This window comes from Pleurodeles waltl, chromosome 10 (genome assembly GCF_031143425.1).
Source record: "Pleurodeles waltl isolate 20211129_DDA chromosome 10, aPleWal1.hap1.20221129, whole genome shotgun sequence".
In the NCBI taxonomy this organism is placed as follows: domain Eukaryota; kingdom Metazoa; phylum Chordata; class Amphibia; order Caudata; family Salamandridae; genus Pleurodeles; species Pleurodeles waltl.
Genome location: NC_090449.1, coordinates 343,145,842 through 343,167,575, shown reverse-complemented (window position 1 = coordinate 343,167,575; position 21,734 = coordinate 343,145,842). Strand labels below are relative to the sequence as shown.

Here is a 21,734-nt window from a genome sequence, read left to right as displayed (position 1 = left end):
TAGACTTTTAGCTGACAGTCCATTTTTTAAGCCACTGAGAAGGAACACCAAGGGAGGGCTTTAGCATCACCTTTGTCCCTTTGCTGAGACTCTGAACATGGAAAACATAACAAGTGACTGAAATATGATGTCCTTGTTGACAGCTGACCAGAAGAATGAACTGCTTTAAACACATACACATAGAATTAGTAATTGGTCAGTCCTATCCTCCCAAAGTTAAACCAACAGATGCATCTCCAGGGCAAGCCTTTGAACCTGAAAGGAGAATGGGAATTGTCCAATCCAGGAATTCTATATTACCAGCTACAGGGGAAGTGTTCCAAACCTAGAATGTGACCACCAGTTGTCTGAGCTTTTTCCTTTTCAACTTCTGAAATACATAGGGAATCCCTGGAACTAGATGGAGCGCTTAAAGAAACCCAAGTGTCCACTCTGTCACTGGGACCTGTAAACTCATGCTATAGGATTCAAATTCTGTAATATAATCAACAGACTACTCTGTTGGACCTGGAACGAAAAATAATCTTTTACACAGCAGGCACAAGCACCGTTCACACAAAATTTCCTTGAAGATCTCAAAATTCTGGGATGAGGGGAAGATCCAACTTTATACCACTGTCGTGACCTTATTCCACCAAGGAAAGCAGACCTCTCCACCCTTCTCTGCAGCTACTTTCACCTGAGCCTGATCACACCACTTCCAGTTTGTGTTGGCTTTATCAGTATATTGCCCATCCTAAAAAACTCAACTGATGGCCAAATCTCCCCTGTAAATGCAGTGAATTCACACTGACTCCCTCTCACGTCAAATGCAGGAGTGAGTTATTTATGCTCTGCACCAAAAGCCAAGAACTGCCATAGGACCCAAGATTGGTTCTTCAGAGACCCCAGCTTTTGGCCACCACTGAACGACTTCCTTTATCCCATGAGACACTGGAATAAGAAAGATGTGCCAGAGGCCAATTTCAGGATTAAAGATACAGTCCTGGGATGATTTCAAACCCTGGGGGTTCTAAACCTGTTGTTACATTATGCTCTTGAACCAAATGCTCTTGAACCAGTAACTATGGCCTGACTAGAGTCTTCAGATGCAGCAACAGCTCCTCGAGTTGCACCACACCATACTTTCCCATAAGAAAACTGACCACGCTTACCTTGAAACAATACCTTTACAAGGCCCAGGGGCCTAATGATTTTTTGCCAAAGTTGATCAGAAGCTTGAATTGCTGAATCAGTTTACACAGCCTTTACTTAGCAACCTCCAGTTGACTGAATGGCAGAGCATGAATCCTCCAATTGCACAAAGATTGGTGTCCCTCCCGTGAAGGATATTCTGCATAGGAGCAATCTTTTTGTGTTAAATTCCTCTGTACCTGTTAGAAATGAGGTCTCTAGTTGGCAGTGGTTTGCACTCTGTCCAAGTAGGGACCCTCACTCTAGTCAGGGTAAAGGAGTCACACCGCTAAGATAACCCCTGCACTCCCACTTGGCAGCTTGGCTTAAGCAGTTAGGCTTATCTCTGAGGCAATATGTAAACTAGTTGTAGACACACATCTACACACACACACACACACACACAGTAATACAGTGAAAACACTACAAAGGGACTCCACACCAGTTTAGAAAAATAGCCAATATTTATCTGAGTAAAAAAACACCAAAATGACAGAAATCTAACATACACAAGTCAATATATCACTTTTTAGAAGTTTAAACAAGCCTTAATTCATAGGAATCTATGGATTTATCTCTTTAGCACAAAGTACCTGGGGAGTGTCAAAAACAAAGATGATCTGAGCCACAGGGTAGGTGAGGCACTAGAAAAGTAAAGTGATGCGCCGGTTCCTTACTGTGCAGAGGAGGTGATACGTTGATTCTTTCTTCGCAGGTGAAACAATGTATTGGTTCCTTACTGGCAGGAGAGTTGATGCATTGATTTCCAGACACGCGGTCTCGGTTCTTTACCGCGGTGTGGGGTTGATGAAAAATGGCACCCAGGGACAATGCGTGGAAATTCCAAATGCGTTGTGTTGATGGGACCACAGTGAAACAGGCACTTCGTTCATTCTGCAGCAGCGAGACAGCCGCTGCATCGATTCTCCAGCCACAGGGCCTGCACTGTGTCGACTCTTCAGCCACAAGACAGGCGCTGTTTCGTTTCTTCTGGCGCGTTGATGCGTGGATTTTCTCCTTCAGATCACCAGCTTTCACGTCCAAGGGTACAGGGACTGGAGTTGGCATCACTTGGCAAGTTAGGACTCTCAGCAGAAGAGCCCAGCCACTGGCAGATGAAGTCTTTGATGTCCCTGAGACTTTTTAACAGGAGGCAATCTCAGTTCAAGCCCTTGGAGAACCTTTGGAAGCAGGATGTAGAAAGCCATGTCCAGACCTTTCACTCCTAGGACAGAAGCAACAAGCAGCTCGCCAGCACAACAAAGCAACAGGCAAAGTGGCAGTCCTTCCAACAGCATCCAGCTCTTCTTTCTGGCAGAATTTCCTCAGTCCAGAATGATACTAACTATGTGGTATCACAGGTCCAGTATAATACCCATTTCTGTCTTTGAAGTAGGCAAACTTCAAAGAGAAGCCTTAAAGGCCCATAATATGAAAAATGACGCAAAACTGCACGAATGCAGTTTTGCATCATTTTTCATAATGCCAGCTAACGCCATTCCTTAGAGCCATCTGTGCGCCATATTTAATAAATGACGCAAAATGGCGCTAAGGAATGTCTACCATCTAAAAAAAAGGCGCTAGCTGGTCAGGGACGGTGTTAGGGAAAATGGCGCTAGTGGGTCTGAAATGTCATTAGGCTGGTTAGTGGCAAAAAATATTCCGCTAGCCAGCCTAGCATAATTTTTTGCCACCCAAGCAGCAAAAAAATTACTCCTGTCTAAGTGTAGACAGGAGTCATTACCACCACCCCAATGCCCACCACAGGGGACAAGTGTCCCCTGGGCAAGGCCAACATACCCAAACCTAGGAAGGGTGCCCCATGTAAGGGGCCCCCAATGGTACTTACAAAATAATAAAATTATACTTACCTAAACTTACCTGGGATGGGGTCCTCCTCCTGTAATGTCCTTGTGGGGTAAGTGGTGGTGTTCGTGGGGCTTGGGGTGGGCATCCTTTTGCCCATTCCATGGTGTACCACATTGGAAATGGGCCTACCAGCACCCTAACGCCTGGTCTGACCCAGGTATTAAATAATGGCGCTAACGGGCTTAGGACCATTATTAAGCTCCCCCTCCTCCTTTTGCATTGTTTCTGCGCCTGGAGATAAATATGGTGCTAGGGGGTTAGCGTCATGTTTAGGACTGGAACGTCTGCCTTGCATCTCATTGACGCAAGGTGGTTTAGTGCATCCTAAACATGATGCTAACTCCAATATTTTGACACTAGACGGGTCTAGCGTCAAAATATAACCATGGAGTTAGGTTAGTACCATTTTAGCACCAAAATTAATCGCGCTAAAGCGACGCTAAACACCCATAAACATGGGCCTAAGTCTGGTAGTGCACAAGACCCTGCCTTTCCCCTCCATGGCCCCAGACACACTATAGGGGGTTGGAGACTGCTTTGTGTGAGAAGAGGCACAGACCTATTCAGGTGCAAGTGTCAGCTCCTCCCACTACTCTAGCTCAGGAAGACCTATCAGCCTGGTGATGGGCTGTGAGACTATGCAGGGCACACCTCAGCTCCCTTTGTGTGGCTGTCTAGTGTGAATGCACCAACAGCCCAACTGTCATCTTGACCCAAACGAGCATTCAGCAGACAGGCAGAGGCACAAAATGGTTAAACAAGAAAATGCCCACTTTCTAAAAGAGGCATTTTCAAACTTCCAGTTTGAGAACTAACTTCACCAAAAGATGCATTTTTAAATTGTGAGTTCAGAGGCCCAAACTCTATCTGCGCCTAATGAGAAACTATACGATAAGATAAATCAAGGTAATTCCAATGTTACCCTGTGGAAGAGATAGGCCTTGCAGTAGTGAAAAACAAAATTAGCAATATTTCACTATCAGGACATGTAAAACACACCCGTACATTGTCCTACCTTTCAAATGCACTGCATTCTGCCAAAGGGGCTGCCTTGGGCCTAATTTAGGGATGACTTACATGTAGTAAAAGGGACAGTTTGGGCCTGGCAATTGTGTGCACTTGCCAGATCGAAATGGCAGTTTAAAACGGCACACACATGCACTGCAATGGCAGGCCTGAGACTTGGTTGCAGGGCTATTCATGTGGATGGCACAATCAGTGCTGAAGGCCCACTAGTAGCATTTGGTTTACAGGCCCTGGGCACACACTGTGCACTGTACTAGGGACTCATTAGTAAATCAAATAGGCCAATTATGGAGAAACCAATCACCGGTACATTTTAGACAGAGAGCATAACCTACTGTCCTAAAGCCAACAAAAACAAGTCAGAAACGATAGGAGGAAGGCAAAATGTTTGGGGATAACCCTGCAAAAAGGGCCAGTCCAACAGTACCAATTTGAGGTCCAAGGAAAGCACAGTATATTCTAAGTGTAGCTGTTTCTTTTGATTTGAAAACACTATCACATGATGACAGCTGTCCTGTAAATCTACTACTAATAAAGGTTCCAGTGTGAGCCTCAGTGGCATGATCTCTTTTAATATCTACAACCTGAAGTACATGGGGGTACCCACCTGCTGGTGTGTCTGAGGTCCATTGCATTACTGTACCTTACTGACTCCTTTTTAAGCATGTTACATGATCTCACTCAGCAATCATCAGAGCTTCAGATTACTGTTCATCTTCTCCTTTGAGGTCTTTTACTCTGCCCACTGTGGAAAGTGCACATACGCGGCTCTGCTGCTGCACTTGCATTCTCGAAATTGGATCCTGCCACATCACACAATTGACCTTCTTAGATACTCAGGGGCTCATTTACAAGAAACTCGTGCATTGTGATCGATGCACTAGTTTTCTTCCACCTCCCTCCGCCCCCCTTAAGATGCCGTGGGACAATACAGTGCTCCATGGCGTAAAGTGTCAACAACAGCGTCTGAAATTCTGATGCTGCTGTGGCTCTAAACCTTAACATTGCTGGACTAGCATCAAATTTTTGACACTAGTCCAGCAATGTTAAGGAGGCCCCATAGACAAAAACACAGCATCACCTTAACGCCTGCCTTGAGCAGGCGTTAAAACAATTACGCTATGCTGGCAGCAGCATTTCTGCAGGGTTTTCTAAGAGGGGAACGCCTACCTTTCACTATACATGGTGCAGGTATAATGTGGTGCAAGGCTTTACAAACTGATGCAATGGTGACATTGCGCCAGTTTGTAAATATGGCATGGGGTGGGGGACTATTTTACGTAGCCTTATTGTAAAAAGAAAATGACTCTAAGGCTGCAAAAATCCTTGTAAATGAGGCCCTCAGTGCTTTCCAACGTGCTTGCTCTGGCCTATGCCTTGTCACCTTCATCACAAGGAAGCTTGTCTGCCCAAGGCAACAGACAAAACAGGATGATGAAGGGCAGCCTGCTGCTCACTAATAGGCCAGAGTGGCAAAGAGTCCTGGAAACAAGGATGAGAGTTTGTCAAGGAGAAAAACAAGAAGAAAGAAAGTGTTTGTGTCAATTCCAGGTGATTTACTTTGATTCTGTTGTAATAAGACCCGTATAGTGTTGAGAAGTAGAAGCTACACTAGTCGAATGAGCTCTCTGATTCCAGAACAAGGGGGTCTTGGTGAATTTTGAATGTAGCGGTTGCAGGACATATGCCAAACAGTGTCTGATGCCCATCTGAACTATTTAGAGAGTACAGGTATCTATACACTTTATGGTGGATGGGACATTTGCCTTTGTTAGGTGGCTGTCCTACATCTGCCTAACACTAACTCAGACCCTCTGGGTCCAGGAAAAACATACAATGGGTTAGTTATATTTATTTCAAGGCATACACAAACACTGTTACTGTAGCCTTTCTTCAGATCCAAACAAACTATAAAGGCCCCAACAGGGCTAGTACTTTAGAACTCAATATACATTTATTGAAACTGGAAACAACATTATACCTTTAAGCAGGCATTTAATTATAATAGATCAATCCTAACTAAACTTTTCTGGTCTAACCTGGTAAGATGGCAACCCTAGCTTGCAGTCATAAACCTTTAGCTTGCATCATATTTTCAGTAGTGTGTTTCTTCAACACTGCTTTCTATTGGTCTTGCAGGTTCTTAGCCCAATAAATGATAAATCTACCTCACCTCTCCATTGCCGTTCTTTTTCCTTTAATACTTACACCCACACTACTGAAGTACAATGGATACTGTTGCTTACGTTAATTTAGTAAGTCCAAACAATACTGCTATTACTGAGACTGTATTCTACACAGTTGTGATACTGCATCCAGTATAAAAGAGGTAGTGAATATCGGGCATGCAAATGGTAATAGGTTGTAGGGTGAAAAGTGGGCACATTCAAAAGACATTTTAGAATAAAACAGCAGGAAGCTATTTATGCCCACTAATGTCATCAAACTTAACAAGAGTGCTGAGCCTATTGTTTGACAGACTATATTTTAAGCATTTTAAGGCTTTGGGATTCCACTCAGGAAAGTCAGAAGGTTCAAATGTCTCCAGTTTCCCTGTTTAGAACATCTCCAACTCTAACCTCAGCTTGTGATCCTGTATGCATGGTGATCAAACGTTGATATTGTTGTGTGCCAGTGCAGTTCAAATTGTTGATTGTTTCATTCTCTCTTCATGTGCCCTTTTCTGTCTCTTTCTCTCTCTGTCTTTCCTCACCTTTGCCAGCGGTTGTCCTGCATCGGGGCCAGCTCCTTGGGCTCAGGGGTAAGTCTAAGCTCTGCTCACTATTGTCACACATCCCTGTTCCCTCCATTATTCCTTGTATCACCTCTTCCATCATCTTGTCCCATCCCCCTCAATTGTAGCTGATGTACTTTGAGAAGAGACCAGTGGACCATCTCCAAATGCAGTGTAAATATAGCCAGTTGTATGGAAGGGAAGGGAAATACAGCTTGTTGTTGGTGCTAACTGCTTCCCAAATCCAACTCTCGTCCATTGGGCCATCAAAACCTTTTTTTGGCTGTTTTCAACATCGCTGTTGGGAAGTATGTCAGAAAGTTCAGCATTTCCCCTCAGGTCAGGAACAAAAGGTGGAACTTCACAATTTAAATAAAAACACACAAACCCTGGTCTCTTCTCTGGTGCCCTTAACTTACTCCATTGTCATTCAGCATGAATTTCAGGTACCAACTTAGCTCCTTCCATCTTGTGAAGTCATCATATTTAGTTTAATAAGTGTGGTTATATTTTTTTAGTTTAGAGATGTAATACAATGTAAGCTAAACAGCTAACTGTTACACTGATTTAATAGGATATAATGGACTCGTAATACTGCTGGTGGTATATCTGTCACTTTACCGTCACTTTTGGGACGGATTAACACCTCCTCCAAAGTTGTAATAACCCCCAATGACTGCTGTGTTAGGCACTCATTTCCATTTCTATGAAGATTTGTTGTAATTGCTCTGCAATGGCATTACAGGTCCACATGAACAATTGCTTTAACACAGGGAAATTCTTTAAATCTTACAAGATCTTTTTCATATCACTTAGCAGTTCTCCCAGACACGAGTGTGAAACAGTTGTTTTCCTCAATTTTTATAAACCTGGTTTGTATTGAAACACAACTTTAAATATGCCATCAGAGTTCTTTCATTGCCTTTGCCACTTGAAACCCAGCCTTCAAACACTGAATACTGTATGTAAATCAGATTGCTTTATCTGCTGTCGCACCATCCATACCGGTAAGCATTGTGTGGGTCTTTTCTTATATTATGAGGATTCACATAGAATAATGTCTTGCTACAGAGTCACATGACCGTGTTCATTCATTCTCAGTGTACATGTTCCTTTCTGATCTTTCTTCTTATCTCTGCAACACCTTTCTAGCTTGCTTTTCTTTGCATGCTGTTCTTATCCTGTTTCTAAAGTCCATTTCACACTTGCCACACACTTTATTTTCAAAATACTAAGTTTGAGCTATCATTCACTTATAAATCCCTATATATCTCTTGATTAAGATCTTTAAGCTTGTGTACGTTTGTGTTTTAGATGCTTAGCAAGTGAGGAAATATAACAAGTTCGTATGCAAGTTTTCATGCACAAATGCACTTAGTGTAGTGTCCAAGAATAGACATTAAAATGATGAAACCCGCCTGCAACACATAACAGTTTGAAATTACTAAATGAATTGCTTAGTAACCTTCAGCATTGTTCTCTGTCTTGTTCTTCGAGTCTGCAACTTCCTCTTCTTGTCCAAGGCAATCTTATCTTGTTTATTTCGACCGTCTTCAGATGCCGATGCTGGATGCAAATCATTCTACCATAATTTGCTTAGCTTCTGCATGTCATGTTGATGAGGGAATCAAGATTCTGAAGAGCTATATTGACCAATGAAGCTACCCTACAAGCATCAAGTTTAAGTTTATTCAGATTTCTGCATCTTTTAGCATTGTTATTCATATATCATGAGAACCATCGGAAACACGGAGCTCCGAACTGAAGATTTACATTTTCTAATGATTTATCATTTAATCACCTTTAACAACAACTGATGGAACAATCTTAAATGTAGACATGGCTATCGCTCTTGAAGCTGGATCGATCTCAGACTTTGCTCCCTTTGTTAAGAGTCAATATCCTTCTCCTGTAGAGACAGGTTCAACCAACTTAACACAGTCAACTAAACTTGTAAGTGCACCAGTAGCACATGCGAGGCATTGAGCCACATTAGATTCTAACCAAATCTAACTGTGTGTACATTTTTTTCCTGAACATTAACAAATATTAAATGTTTCATGTAAAAATTCTCAATTCCTGGTTATCTTGACACAAATTAAAAGAAGTAGTCCAAGCCTTGAAGTATGAACTCTAACCAGATGCGACACTGACCACACACACTATAGACAATCAATCTCTGTAGACCTAAAGGAACAAGATAAAAAATTGGATGCTTTGTCTGGTTTGCCTTCTCTGCTGAAAGCCAGACAATGGGTGAAACACATCCGCCTCATTACCTATAATAGAACCAAATGCCTAAGCCTCTCCCCCACCCAAGTCCACAGTGTTAAGCCTACAGCACAACACTCAACATGCTGCAGGGTGGCGAGAAACTTAACCCTGAAAGGGAAGAAAGACAGGAGACATGCACAATTTAAATACCTTCCAGGGCTTGAATATATTGAGATATCTAAAATAGGTGGGTTAATATTCAACAATACCCTTAGTTCCTTTGCAGATCTCCAATTTAAGTAGCGTTTTTTTTCTAATGCATTTGCACCACACACTACTACCCCACATCGACGGCTTGGTGCAATACTGTGAATTCAACCTGCTCATACTAGACTTGGAAAGGGATATGATTTTCCCTTTCCTCTACCAGTTTAATCTTACACTCCCTGAATACATTTTGACTCTTGTGGCACTATATAAACACTCTTTCGAACATGCGATGCAAGGTGTTGCTGACTTTGCCAGAGGACATGTGCAGTGCCTTTGCCCAGACTGTACATGATGTTCAAGTTGATCCAACGAATATTCTACATTCTGAACTGTTTACTACGACTTCTGCTGCCTTTGCTATTGGCACCAGATTCATTATAGAATAATATGCCTAGATGTGTTCCACTGGATTCTCAGTGGAGGTCTAGGCTTCATTAATGGACATCCCATTTGATGACTTTAGGCTCTTAGGTGACAATGCTGTTGCAGCCTTACAGACATTTAAGACAGCACAGCTATGACTTACTCACTGGGGTTACTTTCCTGTTTGCCAGTTCCATCCACAACATAGGAAGTTCAGATGATACTCAAGATGTCTTGCATATCACAAGTGACAACCCTCCCATACTGCACAGCAACAAAAGCAGACTTTTTGTGGTGGCAGGTGAAGCGGAGATTCTGAAGGACAAGCCAACTACAGTGTCAACATTCCTTCTTGGCCCCTTTACAAGGCACAAAACGTCTTTAGTTCCTCCCCCAATCTCAGGATGTGACCAGTAGGCAGCACAATGCACAATTCTCTTCATTACTGGTGTGCCAGCACATTGGGCAAATAGGGCCTTCAAATGATCTGAGTTGAAGATGCCCATCGCTTTCTGGATGCATCTCCCCACACCAAGCTGGTTTAATGTCAAGTGTCGGGGGTCATGCCACAGTTCTATCAAAGGAAATGGTGATATTTTGCTCATCAAAGGAAAAATTATACTGGAGGTTTACTCTTTGTACTTTCTGGTCCATAAGAAGGACAAGGAATTAAGACTTATTCTAGACCTCAGACTTTCTAACTCGCTACTCAAGAAAGAGAATTTGAAAATTATGACACTTGCTAATGTTCTGCAGGCCCTGGACCCAGAGGACTGGATAGTGTCCTTGCACCTACATGGCATGTATTTTAATGGGCTGGCCCTGCAGTCCCAAAGATGTACTTGTGCTTTGTGGTGAGGTCAGACCACTTTCAATTTACTGTTCTGCCCGTCAGGTTTAAAACAGCCCCATGGGTCTTTACCAGTGGTGGCTGGTGTAATTTGGAAGCGATGGGGCTTAAGAGCAGAGGCTGAAATATTCCACATGTGTGTAATTTTGTGTGGAGGTGCAAGTTTGTGCGAACACGTGCATGAAAATGTGTAAACGTGTGCATGTGAACATGTGTATTTGTGTATGTGATGTTTGAGTATGTGTGCTTAGCAAGTGTTTGCAAATAAAATTGTGTGTTCATGAATGTGTATGTTGTCTTTTGGGAAACTTGTGCAATCAATATGTGCACAAACGTGTGTGTACATATGAACAGGTGCATGAGTGTGCATTGAAGTGTGTGCATTTGTGTGCTCAGGCGCTGATTTATACTTTTTGACGCTAAACTGCACTAATGCAGTTTAGCATCAAAAAGTATACTGCCGGCTAGTGCCATCCTAATGCGCCGGCCGGGCATCATATTTATGGGATGGCGTTAGCCAGCGGTATGGCCCGGTTAGCATCAAAATAGTTGACGCTAACGAGGTGGGGGAGGCATAGGGAAAACTAGAGGTTGTGCGTCAAAGAATGGCGCTAGTCAGGTTAGAGTCAAGAAAATTATTCTAACCTGATTAGCGCCATATTTTGGCACACAACCCCCATGGACATGACTCCTGCTTAAGTAAAGACAGGAGTCATGCCCCCCCAGGCCAATGGCCATGCCCAAGGGACTTATGTCCCCTGGACATGGCCATTGGGCCCAGTGCCATGTAGCGGGGGCCAATTTAGACCCCCCATGGCACTTAATTTTTTTTTTTAATATACGCCACCTCTACTTACCTCTACTTACCTGAGATGGGGACCTCCCATCCTTAGGTGTCTTCGTGGTGTGGGTGGGTGTGTCCCTGGTGTCAGGGAAAGGCACCTGTGGGCTCTTTCCATGGTCTCTGACTATGGAAATATGCCCACAGGTCCTTTAACGCCTGCCCGTACCCATGCGTTAAATAATGGTGCTAAGCAAGCTTAGCGCCATTATTTATTGCCCCATCCCCTCGTGCATGATTTTAGCATGGGGAAAAATATGGCCCAAGGGCCATAGAGTCTTTTTCTGCACAGGAACGCCTACCTTGCATCTCATTGACGCAAGGTAGGTTTCCAACTCCAGAAAATGACGTTAACTCCATAACTTTGATGCCAAAGTATAAATATGGAGTTAGGTTTGCGCTGAATAAACATTATTTTAAAATGACACTAATTTGGCGCAAACTGAGTATAAATATGCCCCCCAGTGCCACGAATATACACTTTAGATAACAGTATTTGCACACTTCAGTTCTGGAAAAACCACCTCAGGCTTTCATTCTCCTTCGACCACTGTAACTACATGGCAGCACTGTAGCTACCATCACTGAACTGGATAGAAGTAACACATTATACAACCCTAAATGCCAGATGTATCATTATCCCAAATATCGATTACCTAATTGCAATTCTCTGTCAATCGCAATTAGGTAATCTCTATTTTAATGTATGCAACTCTGGAGTTTCATTTAGTGTTTCCTAATGGGTCGCAAATTGAACTATCTCATTAATATTAATGAGGCAGGTTGCAATTTGCGATCAGTTAGGAAACGCAAAAATCACAGGTTTAGTGGCCTGCTGGGGTCAGCGGACCACTATGTCTGTAATTTCTTTCAAATAAAGCATTGTTTTTTTCAAATGCAGCCTGTTTTCCTTAAAGGAAAATGGGATGCATTAATTTGTTAAGAGTAGGCAGTGGTCCCACAGCCTGCTCTTAAAAAACTTTTTGCATGCATTAACAAAGGGCAATGGGTTCCTTGGGGACCTGTTCCCAATTGCGAATGGGTTACCACCTACTTGAATTGGCGGTAAAATGCAAACGTTTTGTGAGTGCATTTCGGACACAAAACATTCCTACGCACTGCTGCGATTCGGTACTCGGAAGGGACGCCTCTTCCTAATACCAAATCGTTATGTATTCACAATTCCAAACTGTGACTCTGTAACATGTTACTGAATCGCAAATAGGAATTCATAAATACCAAAATGCCATTCTGTGGTCGCAAACGGCCCGATCCTCTGAATTGGGCCGTTTGCGACCACAAAAATGTATGAAACATATGGCCCTAAGCCTTTTAAATGCCTTTGAAACAAGGGATGAAAGGCTGGGTCAACTGGATTAAACTTTTAACCTATTGCACACGCACAGATAGGGAACACAACAACACTACTAAACTTTCTTGCAACAGTACCTTAACGCTTAAGGGGATACTAGGGAAGGACATATATCCTCCAATTCTTACATTGACAGACACATATAACTGCAACCGACTGAGCTGCGTTACAACTCAGCAGATTTGTCCATTGAAGAAAATGAAATTCACCCTTTGCAACCAAAGGAAGCTAAAGTGGCAAGTAAACAAATGGAACTAGTCCAGATATTATATATTTGAAACGTTTGTGTGGGCGCAGAAAAAACTGTCAGCGACCACACAATAACACAATTATATAGCACGTGCTCTCACAGAATTGTCGTCTCCAGGTGCTGAAAAATAACAAGTGTTGGTTCTGGTGCCCCTAATCATGAGAATGGCTCCTGGAGACAAATAAACTTGCAGTAGTTTGTTATATTCTGCCTGCTGCGCCCTCAGCGGGTCTCTGCTTAACACATTCTACAAATGGCTGCCCAAGCCTTTGGAGTTGGGGTGAGGGGGCAATACGTAATCCCATCACAGAGCTGCAACCAAAGGAGAGAGCCAAAGGGACCATAAAAATATGAAAAGAAAACAGCAGAAAGCTGCCCATCCCCCTCGCCCACATCCCAGCCCATGCTGCGGAGCAAACTGTTCCCACGTGAGCCACAAGTGAGCGCACACAATGCAAGACACCCTGTCAAAGAGAACCTCTAGTTCCCACACAAGCTCCTTGCTTTGACTCTTCATAAAACAATCTTTCATATTCCAGTCAGAGAGGACAAATAATAACAACCTGTGTCTTAAATAATTGTCACCAAGTTATCAGTCTTGGATTCTGTGATGTGGCTCTGCGACAATGTGACTCTAGTCTGTTCTGAAATGTCCATTTAAATGTACTGGAATCATTTGGAGGACAGTGTAAGGAAATGGCTCATTTTTAGCTTAATATTACTGGTTTAAAATGCTGTTTTATTCTCCCTATCTTTCTAAACTGAAAATTCCTTGTTGAATAGTGTTGAGGCAAAGCACATTTTAGATGATCACAGTGATTACAGGCTGTTTCGGATCTGTTAGGAACAGTACACGAAGTCTTAAAACAGGGGGGTCTATGTGTACGCCTCCTAACTCAAATAATATGAAAGACAATTTACAATGGCAATATATATAATTTAGCTCTCTGTAGCTTTTATATAATCATGTTTACCATTTTTCTAATACGTCCATGCAATAAAAATAAACATAAAATGAAGATCGCTAAGGATACAAATATCATCATACTAGGTAACAAAAATAAATCTCATCAGTCCCACACACAGCTTCCTTAGTGTACACGCAGTTAAGGTGCCCATCAATGCACAGATCACAGCACAGGACCTGCGTTTTGCAGGCCCCAGCAAGGGAAGAGATGAAGCACTGAAAACTGCTGACAACAGTGCCACACACTATCTGTTTTCTTACTCAAGGCCCTTTGTATTCAGATTAGAAATATGGGATACCCTGGAACTAAGATAAGTGAACCAGCTATACAGTTCCTGTGTGGTGTTTTCTGGCAAGATAGCCCGTACCCCTTGCATCTTCTTGCACACTATGCTTCCTTACCTGAAGGTATATCCGCCCACCAATGCTTTCCCCCTTCTTAATCTGCTTATTGCCCGGTCAATCTCTCTTTCCTTACTTCCACTGCTGGGCTACGGAGACACCAAGGTCACACCATTTTGGGTTTAGCAAGCTGCGAATGGTAGTTACTTATCCTATTTTAGCCCTTTTTTATTTTAACAACAAAAGCCTGAGCTTCCTCCACTTTCTTTATCCCTGTGAATCTCCCTTTTCACAAAACTTTCAGATTTGCTTATGGAATAAACTATGCTTGCCCACCTACTGTCCTGGTCTTGGAAATCAAAGGCATATGATGCCCTTGTTTTCTCAAAAGACTTAGGCCCTCATTATGACTTTGGTGGTCTTTCTAGAAAACCGCCAAAGCCACGGGCGCCAGGAGACAGCCAGTGCTGGTGGTCTCCCGCCCTCCCTTTCACGGGTACTGCTGGATTTCTGCCACACTTTGGGTGGAAATCCAGTAGTAGTCGTGCTGGCGGGCGGAGGCTCACTGGCGGTTCCACCACTGGCCCTGCACCGCAGTAGGACACCGCTTGCCATATTATAGCCTGGCGGTGTCCTGCTGGTGGGGCGCTGCCGGCGGTGGATGCACCCCATCCTGTTCCCTGCCGAATGGCCTTCTCCCCGGAACACGTAAGGTGATCATCCGACAGGGAAGGGGGATCGGAGGGTGGGGGGTGTTGGGTGTGCATGTATGAGTGTGTGGTGTCCGCCGGTGTGCATGAATGTGTGTATGCATGTCTGAATGTTAAAGTGAGTGCATGCTTGCAAGTCAGTATGTATGTGTGTGAGTATGCGTGTTGGGATGGGTGTGTGTGTGTATGCAAGCATCAATACATGTATGGAAGGTGTTGTGAATGCGTGTTTGAAAGGAGTTGTGAATGCATGTATGGAAGGGGTTGTGAATGTGTGCATGGATGAGTGTGAGTGGATGCGTGTATGTAAGTGTAGGTAAATGGGTGCCTGCATGCATGTGGCTGAAGGAAGGTGAGGGGCGCTATGTCGGTAAGGGGGGTGATGTTGCTGAAGAGGGGTGGGGGGTGCTATGTCAGCAGGAGGGTGGGGGAGAGGGGCGCTGTGGCTGGAGGGGGGTCTAATGCTTTCTGGTGGGGGGAAGCCGTCTACCAGTGCAGAGAAGGAATTCCACCATGGTTTTCATGTCGGTGCTACCGTCTGCGGAAACCATGTCGGAAGCCCGGCTCCTAATACCGCCGGCGGTCTTCTGAGGACCGCTGGGTTGGAGATGAACATCTCCGGACTAGCGGTTCAGTCTGCCATAGCGGTATGAGTGGAGATGTGGCAGATTGGCAGAGGCCAACCCGCCACACTCATAATGTGGCAGTCTGCACCGCCAGCCTGTTGTTGGTGGGACCGCCACGACCGCCAGGGTCAAAATGACTCCCGTATTCTGATGCATTGAAAAAGAAATACAGTTGCAACCATAAAATTCCATTTACATCCCGTAATATCAGCTATATTTTATTTTATCAAATAGTCAGAAAAGCAAGCAAGTACAGTATGTAGCTTTGCTACATTGTTTGGTTTCACATGAAAGGGAATATGGAATGCTGTAATAACCAGCAGTTTTGATGTGTATGATTTAAAAGAAGAACCTCATTGATCAATTTCCAATTTCATATAGGGAATATTTGCTTTTATGGCTTCAGTCATCCCCACTTCCCTTAAATTACAAGGGTGGGCCCTGTTCTCAAAGTCTTAATTTTTCCCATGAAGTTGGCCAATTGTTGCCATAGTCTCATCATATCCATATTTACATATGGCCATGTCCTCCTTGCACTCCCTTCTAGTTGCCCCACTTGAGTATGAACAAAAGCAATTTTTTGATCCACCTCTTCCAATTTGCTGCACTTATAATGCACTTTAGTGGCCAATGCGGCCTAACCCCACTTACTGTCTAGTACTGCTTTCATTATTGAGCACAAAAGGTCATTATACCCCTGTGAGGTTGAGAAACATTCATTATCCTCAATCTCTGCCACTTCAGTCACTATCTTGTCAACCTTCAACTTTCTTAAGGGAGCTGTGGCCAGTGTAGTGGGATAGGTTCCCCTCCTGTATGTTGTTTAGTATACTGCTCCACTCTGTCCTGCCCTTTCCCTCATTGCTACCCCACCTCTAGACATTATAATGGCTGGAGTTGGTACTTGTTGGCTATCCATTCAGAATATCTGTGATAACTTCCTGCTTCTACTTGTTTAGACTGCAGTAGGAATTTCTGAGGTGGCTTCTTCCATGTTGAAGATGTTGAGGGAGACAAGCCTGTTAAGATGGTTTGATATAAAGGCTATAGGTGGTGCCGGTGTTGCGTAATTGAGCTGAGATTGAGTTTAATTCCTGGTTTAGAGAAGCCTCCCTCATATTGTGACTTCTATATGGCCACCTCCATCTTGGTGCACTCTTAAGAGAGAGAAGTCATGTGTTTCTTGTCCCTCACTGACATTCACTCCAGTCACATCTTTTTTTTTCACTTTTCTATTTGTTTCTTTAATAGTGTCAAACAAAATCACAGGTATACATGTAAAAATTACCACTGGGTGATCCGATATGAGTGCAAGTATAACAATGCGTACACCTTACGGTCATAATATGAATCAGTTTGAAATTTTCATTTCTTTCTTCATGAGTTACTGCGTTTGCTGCTTGTATTTCACCATGTCAGTATTAATTTCTGATGTAGGTGTATTTATAGAGAATAATGACACTGTTCAACAGTGAGAAATTAGTCTCAGCAATGATGCAACTTCCAACAAACACATGAAAAAAAGGGGGACTGTCCAGAAGTAGCAAACATCGTTAGCTGTTGAGGTGCTCCCACTGTGGATCAGGAATGGGATGTGGGAAACTCTCCTACACCCCAAGGCATCAGCCTCTGATAGGGAATCTCTGTGGATCTTTCATCCCAGTGGTCCGCAGGACAGGACCACAGCAAGGGTGAGTCAGGCGTAGCACCCTCAGTCCAATACTAGGTTTGCTGGGGGCGATCAGCTTGAGGATTTTAGACCAGTAATCAAGGGTCATATTCAAGTAAGCTGGTAGCTACTTCAGTCCATAAGTCCACAACTGGTTGTTTTCATACCCCTATGTGCTCCTCAACATGCAGTGTTGCCCCTCCAGCGTCAGCCCACTTGCTCACTTCCAATCTCCATCACCTGCGTTGGGGGCATGTGGAGATTTTCCATGGCAGGCAATGTTCCTGCGGGCAACTCCCAATGCCAGGTCCAGGAACCTAGTCCCAACGTTTTTTCTCTGGTTTCCGAGCGTATTGCCCCAGAAGGCAAATTTCATCTATTTTTGGACAGCTCCACACCAGGTGGAGGAACCCAGCATCTGCCCCCAGTGTGCATCTGGGACAGCTCTGCTCTGGGGCATGCATCATGACATTCAATCTGTGCAGTGTAAAGTATGTACAGTGTAGGTAGGCGTACTTGAACCTCCTGTGATAGGTGTAGGTGTATTCCAGTGTATCCGATCCACTTCTTTCCTGCAAAGGTTCTACCGAGCAAACCTTCCCACTTAGCACTTAAGGCTGGCAGGCCATCTGTTCCAATGCGCAGCGCAGTTTTATACAACCAGGACACCAAGGAGCTCATTCCGAGTCCGGCGGGCAGCGGTTGCAGCCCGCCGGGCGGAAACCGCCCAAAGACCGCACCGCGGTCAAATGACCGTGGGGGTCATTTTGACTTTCCCGCTGGGCCGGTGGGCGATCTCCAGAAGATCGCCCGCCGGCCCAGCGGGAAAGCCCCTGCAACGAGGAAGCCGGCTCCGAATGGAGCCGGCGGAGTTGCAGGGGTGCGACGGGTGCAGTAGCACCCGTCGCGATTTTCACTGTCTGCATAGCAGACAGTGAAAATCATGGTGGGGCCCTGTTAAGGGGCCCCACGACACCCGTTCCCGCCATCCTGTTCCTGGCGGGTTTTACCGCCAGGAACAGGCTGGCAGGAAGGGGGTCGGAATCCCCATGGCGGCGCTGCAAGCAGCGCCGCCATGGAGGATTCCCTGGGCCAGGGGAAAACCGGCGGGAAACCGCCGGTTCCCCTTTTCTGACCGCGGCTTTACCGCCACGGTCAGAATAGCCCTGGAAGCACCGCCAGCCTGTTGGCGGTGCTTCCGTTGCCCTCCACCCTGGCGGTTTCAAACCGCCAGGGTCGGAATGAGGGCCCAAGTGTCTACCGTTCCAAAAGGTGAGTAGGAGTTGTAGTAGGTCGTGAACTGGAGGAACACTTCTGCTGGCAGCAGTCACTGCACCATAGGTCAGGAACTGCACACTAAGTAGATTATCCTCAGCCATCAGGTGGTCTAGGGTGCGGAAGGTACAGTCCAAGTAGCAGTCCCCCAGCATCTCCACCCACCTACCGTCTAAGGTACCATGCGCTGGGCAGTGAAGTAGTCCTCCGATTGTGGGAGAGCCAGGGCATGCTGTGTGGTAGTTCCCACTCGTCTACACGCTCCTCTGCAGCAACGGAGTGTGATGTAAAGTAGGCGTGGTCTACGAGATGAGCCGCACTTAACCCCCAGTAGCAGGGCCACTAACGCCCTCTCTGCTCAGGTCTCTGAAATCTCCCAGCTCTGCCAATTGAAAACCCAGCAGCCATCAGGCAATCCACTGTAGATGTGATGCAAGATAGTACAGCTCATAATCTGAGACTAATATGCCACTGAGATATGTGGACGCAATGACACTCTAGCACACCGGCGATCCCAACTTAGCTTCCTGAGCAATGTGTTCAAGGACGGGAACCAGGCTTCTGGTATCCAGTTCAGCAGGTTCATAAAGCAGTAAAAGATTCTCGGCAGAATCACCATCTTGGACAGTGCTATTCGGGTCATGACAGGGAGCTGCAGTGATTGCCAGAATGTGACACTGTCTCTGAGGCCTCTCAGTACACTTCCAAGGTTGCCCCCGTGCAGGTGTGGTACATTCTGATCCCTAGGTACTTGAGGGTGCTAGGTTCCCACTGCAGGCCCAGGATTCCTACCGGTTCCGAGCATGCTTGCAGTCCAGAGAAAACTGAGAAGGCACAGGATTTCTTCCAATTCATGCTGAGTCCAAGGTTATCCAATAATGTAACACTCCATGGGATTTTTGTTTTGGGGGTTCACAAAAAGATCAACATGTTGTCCCCCGTTAAGGGAGTGAAAATGCCCCCCATTCCGCAGCAGGATACTCCTGCCACGGCCCTCAAGTTTCAGTAGGCAGGCAAATGGCTTGAACACAAGGGCAAAAAGCATGGGAGAGGGATAGCACCCCCGTCTCGTGCCCCGGCAGAACTTAAAGGGGACAGGAATGCTTGAATTTATGGGGAGGATCAGGGCCTCAGGCAGCTGGGTCTTATCCGTTTTGTCCAGTAATCGATATAAGCATTGGGTGTTATGGCATATGTTGCGCCTGGGTCGGAAGCCATTTTGGTCTTCATGAACCAGCGCAGCCAAATGGGGCTGCAGCTGATTCTGCAGGATTTTGCTTAGAATCTTGTAGTCTAAGTTCAGCATAGAGAGGGGGTGGTATGGTGTCACATTGGTGGTATCTCTCAGGGGCACAGGGACCAAGATATTCAGAGCCTGTCTAGTCGTATCCGGGAGGCTACTGCATGCCAGGTTGCCAGCATACATTTCTGCCAGCTTAGGAATTTGTTGTGGGGAGTAAGTCTGATAAAATGTAGTTGGCTGCACGTCAGTCCCTGGCATTTTACTTTTTGCCGAGCCTCTGATGGCCTCCCTGATCTCTGTCTCCAATATGGGTGGCCCCAGCTCCCTCTGCAAATGTACCCTATTAACGAAAGTGCTCAAATAATCAGCATCTATGGGGTCACCGGCCTCGTAAAACGTGCGGCAGTGGCTCCTAAAGGCTTCTTGGATGTTGGTTTGAAAGTACATCCTTTCTCCCGTTGGCCCAACTATTTGGGTAATAAGGAACCCACTATCCTACGGGCAGGTCAGTCAAGCCAATAATCTACCCACACGGCCTCCCTACACACGCGCGGTCTCAATGTATTCCTGTCGGCACAGAGAGTGAAGCCACTCCAATATTACAATGTGCCTCTCCTGCTCTTTCTGTAGGGACTACCCTGGGCCAGAGTCTCTAGGTGACAGATCTCTCCCTCCACAGTGGTCAACTCAGCACTAATAGGCCAAGTCAGTGCCCTTTTATCACAGACTTAAAGGCATCCCATTCTAGTTTTGTGCACATTCAAAACAGAAAAGCAAGTCTAACAAAGATCATCTGCCAGCTTAAGGGTTATTTGGGCTCCAGGGGTGAGATCCTTTTGAGGGGCAGGGGGAGTCAGATTCCAGGTTCTCCCAAGAGGAGGCAGATCATGTTATAACTGGTGTTCCTCCTTGACATCTGCATAGAGGAGGTCGCATCCAATGCTGCTGCTCTCTCCTGCTGCACCTGGCTTCTTCTCAGGCATGTGCTTCTGGCACCTCCAATGATGACATGTCATCCTGGGTGGTCATGGGCTTCGTCTTCCATCTAGGCCCCCAATATAAGTCTCCATCCAATCCCAAGCTACTGGCAGATGTGCAAGGGTAGTGCCTGCCAGTCCACTATGATTTTGAGGCCAGCAGGAAATAAAAGCATAGAGCAGACCCTGGCCTTCCGCAGCTATGTCTTAATGACCAGGAAGGAGGCCTGCCGCTGCTTTACTGCTGTCCTGTAATACAGGAATATGGCCACCAGAGGCATTGCCTTTTTGCAAGATCAAGTCTCTTCCTCTAAAGTTCAGCAGGTGAGCAACTACCAGCCTCGGTGGCACTCCTGGGAGCGGCCTCACGGGGGACACTGTGCACCCTCTTCAAGGTGAAGAACGATGACAAGCCCTGTGGGGAACCTTCCTGGCTAACCAGGACTCCAAGTAGGCCACCATGTTTGACCCCTCCACCTTCTCAGGTAGTGCCACTATCCTGACATTGTTCTGGTGGCTCCGTCACTTGGCATCCTCCACCCGCTGGTGTAATAGATCCACCCACCATAACAGGTCAGACAAATATCCAGCAGCCCTCAAACAGAGGGTCCTGCTTCCTTAAGGCTTCCCCGTTGTACATTACTTGATTGCTCATTTGCCCCTGGAACATCTGGGCAGTCCCGAGCTGCAGTGTCCTTGGCTGGTTTAGTGTGGCCCTTATCACCGACCGGGCCTGGGCCAGCAGACCCTCGCTTAGTCACTCAGGAGTATACCATGGCTGGCAGTTAGGGACGTGCAGGGAGATAAGTAGCACAGGCCCTGCAGTCTCTTCAAGAAATATCCACCAGCAATCTCTAGCAGTCACCCGTCAAAAGTCTGTGAACACTGGGGGTGGTGCATGGCTCCTCAGGTGGCAGGCTGGGCTCCACGCTGGATCCTCTGCCACCTCTCAAAACTCCTTTG

General features: G+C 45.5%; 1 protein-coding gene across 6 annotated transcripts in view; it reads left to right on the top strand.

The window, feature by feature from the left end:
* The window catches only part of MAPK8IP3 (mitogen-activated protein kinase 8 interacting protein 3), a 729,083-nt gene that overhangs the window by 641,057 nt on the left and 66,292 nt on the right, over window positions 1-21,734 (top strand). For 5 of the 6 annotated variants that reach the window (XM_069210571.1, XM_069210567.1, XM_069210566.1 and 2 more), the window contains exon 27: window positions 6,791-6,829. The exons of the other annotated variant lie outside the window; for it this stretch is intronic. In XM_069210571.1, the coding sequence (XP_069066672.1) occupies window positions 6,791-6,829 (39 nt within the window). The remainder of the gene's footprint in view (window positions 1-6,790; window positions 6,830-21,734) is intronic. 6 annotated transcript variants of the gene reach the window in all.